Source organism: Octodon degus, unplaced genomic scaffold (assembly GCF_000260255.1).
Source record: "Octodon degus isolate 3935 unplaced genomic scaffold, OctDeg1.0 scaffold00185, whole genome shotgun sequence".
Taxonomy (NCBI): domain Eukaryota; kingdom Metazoa; phylum Chordata; class Mammalia; order Rodentia; family Octodontidae; genus Octodon; species Octodon degus.
Genome location: NW_004524761.1, coordinates 5,000,745 through 5,006,151, shown reverse-complemented (window position 1 = coordinate 5,006,151; position 5,407 = coordinate 5,000,745). Strand labels below are relative to the sequence as shown.

Below are 5,407 nucleotides of genomic sequence, written 5' to 3'. Positions count from 1 at the left end.
TGCACGCGGAGAGCGGCAAGGTGTTCGCGCTGCAGCCGCTGGACCACGAGGAGCTGGAGCTGCTGCAGTTCCAGGTGAGCGCGCGAGACTCTGGAGTGCCTGCCCTGGGGAGCAATGTGACTCTGCAGGTGTTTGTGCTGGATGAAAATGACAATGCGCCCGCACTGCTGGGGCTTAGCGCTGGCGGTGTTGTGAACGAGCTGGTGTCTCGATCGGTGGGGGCAAGTCACGTGGTGACTAAGGTGCGCGCAGTGGACGCTGACTCTGGCTACAACGCGTGGCTGTCTTATGAGCTACAGACAGCCTCAGGTGGCTTGCGCAGCCCGTTCCGCGTAGGGCTGTACACGGGCGAGATCAGCACGACGCGCATCCTAGATGAGGTGGACGCACCGCGCCATCGCCTGTTGGTGCTTGTGAAGGACCATGGGGAACCTGCACTGACGGCCACTGCCACTGTTCTGGTGTCACTCGTGGAGAGCAGCCAGGGGCCAAAGACCTCTTCACTGGCTTTTGTGGGTGCCGTGGGCCCAGAGGAGACTCTGGTGAATGTGAACGTGTACTTGATCATCGCCATCTGTTCAGTGTCCAGCCTGTTTGTGCTCACATTGCTGCTGTACTCGGTGCTGCGCTGCCTGGCGGTGCCCACCGAAGGCTCCTGTGGGCCTGGGAAGCCCACGACGCTGGTGTGCTCGAGCGCGGTGGGGAGCTTGTCCTACTCGCAGCAGAGGGGGCAGAGGGTGTGCTCTGGAGAGGGTCCGCCCAAGACCGACCTCATGGCCTTCAGCCCTAGCTTACCCCAGGGTCCCAACTCTACAGACAACAAGGTGAGTTTTAAAAATCTTATTCATACCAGTTTTCAAATTAGTATTACATATTTGATGTTTCCCTCCATAATTCTTTCGTTTTAATTTTTGTACATTATTATGGTACATAATTATTTTGCCAGCTTCTCTTCTCACTTTTATTTGTACTGGTTCATATTCTTTAAGTTTCAGTTATATAAAAATTCTACTTCAGTTGGGCTTGGTGGTAAGCATCTAGAATCCCTGGACTATGTATGTTTGAGACTGGAGGATCAGAAATTTTAGTGTGTGCCCTTTAGTGATTTAGTAAGGCCCTTTTCCAAAATAAAAAATAAAATAAGCACTGGGATTGTAGTTCAGTTGAAAAGCCCCTGAATTCAAAACCCAGTATGAAACAAACGAATGAGTGAACATCAGCTTAGTTCAGCATGGTGTCACACACCTGCAATCCCAGCATCAGGAAACTAAGGATGGAGAACCAGGGTTAGCTTGTGCTACACATTGGTATTTTGTCTCAAAACCAAAATAAAAGTGAAAAGCCCCAAGCTACTGTACTGCCATCCTTTTCTGTGAGTTAAGGGTGACTTCTGGTCACTATTTTGTTAGGGTTTTATCTTTACATGAATGCATGTAAAAACACAAATTTTTCAAAATTATACTTTAATATAATCACTTTTTATCTCTAGAAAATATTATAATTATAAGACATACACTGGGAGTTATTTTTTCCCAATGCCTCATTTTATTATCACATAGGAAAAAATTTCATCATCTTTCAATTATACCTTTTATTTAATTATATTCAAATTATTTTATCTTTTTAGGACAGTATAATATTTAGTTTGTTTTCAGTCATATATTTGTAGTAACTGATTTTTTCTAACTTTATCTAAACAGTTGGGCTTGGAATCACAAAATAAATTTGATATTTATAATTTGAATTTTAGAGTTAGTAGTTTCATCTTACAGATTTATTCCATATGAAATATATATAACACTTAAAATTTTAATAGTATGAAATTTACAGTTAAAATGACACTTTTATTTCCATCACAAAGGCACTTAATACTTCTTTTTGAATACTTAAACTTTTTTATTTCTTAGTTATATTTCTAGTGATATTTTCTTCATATGCAAATAAACTATCCTATTATTTATAAAGTTATATTAGTATTGGTTTATTTAATTTTAATTTTAATTTTAATTTTTGGTACTGGAGATCAAACTCAGGACCTTGCCTTTGCCATGCAGATGCTTATGCCGCTTAGCTATCTCCCCAGCCCTAGTATCAGTTTTAATCTTGAGTTTTTACATTTAATGACACGTGGTGATCAGGACTTTTTCCTTAAAGAGATTTCTCATTTCTCCTATCTGTAGTTTTCCATTTGTGGATATATATATAATTAACATTTCCCAAAGCTTAGCTAACGACACTTAGTGGAACACTGATTTAATTTTCTGCAACTTCTCTATTCTCCAATTTATAAATTATACATTTATGAGAAAGAATTGTGAATTTATTCAATTTTGCAAATCCTCACACATTTAGAAAACTGTACAGTTTTTATTTTTATTTTTAGATTGAGAAGAAAATTAAATGCACTATGAAAGAAACTTCTCTTGAGTTTGTGCTTATAAATTGGGTTGCTTATAACAATGTTGTGTGTTGGAATAATACCCTCAATTTCTAATATTAAAAACTTTCTTGGGCTGTGATATAGCTCAGCTGCCTAAGTGCCTGCCTGAAAAATGCGAAGATTTGATCCCTGGTACCACACCTTTTCCACTTTTTTTTTCAAAAGAGTGGTTATATAATAAATATTGGATACTTCATGTGATAAAATGTTTCTTATTTCTTTCACATTTCCTGTTTACTTAGTTACTTTATACATTTAATTTTATAAATAACCTTCTTCCATACTATTATGGTGGATATATATATATATATATATATATATATATATATAGAGAGAGAGAGAGAGAGAGAGAGAGAGAGAGACAGAGAGCCCTCAGATAGTGGAAATACAGAATAAGATCCTGCTACATCATAAGTTTGCAGTTAACAAGTGATAAATTTTAAAAATCAAAGTACATTAGTTTTGAAATGCAAACTCTTTAGTTTGTATTATTACTATTTTTTTCCTTTACAGAGAATGTGACTAATCATTTTTATGGCACACAATTTTCCCTCTTGATGAAGATGAATCATTTGCATATATCAATGGAAAAAATGCAGTATTTTCTTAGGAGAGGTCCACATTTTTCTTTTCCATATTATCTTATTATACACAGAGGATTATAGTAATCTTGTATAATTTTCTATCTGGAAACAAGATTTTTACACTTACTACAAGTAGATGCGTTATTAATCTTTGGGGAGTAATTGCAATGAGAAGACAAAAATGATACTGCAGTTAATTTTTACTAGTGGAAATGTAGTGTGGAAAGTACATTGTACTTAGATCAAAGTATGTGAAAAAAATTGCCACTATAGAAAATTTCAACCAAAAAACTATAGCCCAATATTGTGAAGGCTTATCTTCTTGTAAGCAAAGAAATCTCTAATTTTGGACTTTGTAATTAATTAGCAAATTAACTCTTTTATTGCTCCAAATAACTGTAATAGAATCCAGATAAATTGTTTTTAAGACAGATCTCAAGAAAATGCTTTTCATTATAGATTTGAAGCTTAATATATTTCAGAATTCTGGAGGAAGATAGGGATAGACTTGTGTGATTTGAATTGTATTAATTGTGACTAATTTTCTTCTTTAAAGAAGGTGTTGATACTCTGGGAGGAAAAACTAGGAGGCTTATAATGTCAAGCCCACCCTGGGCATCTTAGTGAGATGCTGTCTCAAAATAAAATGGAATGGGGATGTAGATCAATGTAAAGACCCTAGGTTCAATCTCTAGTACCACACAAGTAAAGCATTTAATCACTTATCACTGATGACATTAAGGTAGTTAATGGTAATGCTGTTGTGTGTGAATTTAATGTATCATGGTAACATTTTTATAGATAAAGAGGTGCAGTGAAAACCCAAATTGAGAAAAGATTGTATTAGTAAAGGGGAAATGTAAGCATTCTGAGGTTTGCAAAATACAATTCATAATGGAGAATAATTGGAATTAATCCTTGAACAGTTGTTTTAGGTTCATATTATAAGTGACCTAGAAGAGACCCTACTGCCTTAAAATTGTTAGATTTAGTGCAATTCAATGAAAATTATATGTAAGGAGCAAATAAGGTGTAGGTGCAAGGCAGAGGGACTATAGGCAGACTTTGAAGAATGCTAGTAGGGAAGAAGGTACAATAAAAGTACTTCAAGTGACATAGAGAATGTTTATGCCATTAAGATAATATATGAATTTTGAAGATCTGAACTTGGAGATTATTAATATTCATGTGTCCCCATTAAAAATAGTTATTAGGAGTCAATATGTATGTTTGAAAGTGACAATTAGAAACACAGAAAGAGTGTGAACATGTGGGCTTAAAAATATCCTGGTAAAGATCTCACCTGAAACATGGGAATGGATGAGAATATTTAAAGATAAATGATATAGGGAAGACTGAAGTTGAGCAAAAAAGGAAAACATCATTTTGGAGAAGCAGAAGAAACGAGCAGTATAATGCAATGGGTGTAGTATCCACTGAGTCTGAGTCAGTGAGAAACATGGAAAAATACCTTAAAATGACAAGACTAATGTACACTGCACAGAAATTAAAAAATGTTGTAAAGAATATTCACTAAAACTATAGTTTTATATTATTTATTAAATTCCTTAAAGGTGTATTGTATTTATTGATCAAAGAAAAAATTTATGCCAGTATTCTATGGTGTGTAATATTTGGATAGTGTGTTGATATTAAATTACAATATTTCCTCACCTCACTATATAATAGTGTTTACAATAAAAGACATAGGCAGGAAATTTTTCTCTATCCAAAATGTGTAGGATAGTTCTCATATATAATTTTCAAGACTAGTTTGCAATACGTTAAAATTTTCTAAACCTATCAGCGCAAAGGATTAAAACATTGGAAGTGTTTCTATATGAATAAGTAGAGATCTCATTCTAAAATAGTGAAGCCAGACAAGATGACAGACCCTGAAAAGTACTAACACTAGAAGGATTTTCTATGAAGTAAACAAAGAATACATATATACAATATATATAAAAGAATTTTAAATTTAGTTGATGAAGAATGACAGTACAAGGCAGTTGTACGAGTTCATCTCTTACCATTTGAGGCCGCGTGATGTCGCTGTTTACCATGAAGTTTCATCTACCAATACACAAAGCTTATCCTTCCTTACTCTGCGTCTTACATGGCAGCTGAATGATGACGAACAAAAGAGTTGAACTAGAAAACTTGGAAATATAAAATATGGCACATTTATGCCGAGAAAATATCCTCTAAAGGAAATAAAAAGGGAAGAACTTGACATGGACTTTACCACTGAAAGCAGAGTGGGAATGCGGTGGCCGCTGCTCTCGCTTCTGCTCCTCACAGCCTGGGAGGCAGGGAGCGGCCAGCTGCACTACTCGGTCCCCGAGGAGGCCAAACACGGCACCTTCGTGGGCCGCATCGCGCA

At 36.1% G+C, this 5,407-nt stretch overlaps 2 protein-coding genes across 2 annotated transcripts in view; both read left to right on the top strand.

Annotated features, from left to right (window-relative positions):
* Positions 1-2: 2 nt before the first annotated feature.
* On the top strand, positions 3-5,174 carry LOC111813390 (protocadherin alpha-3-like; the record flags this gene model as incomplete). The annotated part of the gene is made up of 2 exons (XM_023704053.1): positions 3-824; positions 5,007-5,174. Coding segments are annotated over 2 exons (990 nt in total), but the record flags the coding sequence as incomplete, so codon positions are not given.
* Positions 5,175-5,258: 84 nt separating this feature from the next.
* The window catches only part of LOC101577526 (protocadherin alpha-6), a 4,799-nt gene continuing 4,650 nt past the window's right edge, over positions 5,259-5,407 (top strand). Inside the window, exon 1 of the mRNA XM_004643907.1 lies at positions 5,259-5,402. Within this exon, the coding sequence (XP_004643964.1) occupies positions 5,259-5,402 (144 nt within the window). The remainder of the gene's footprint in view (positions 5,403-5,407) is intronic.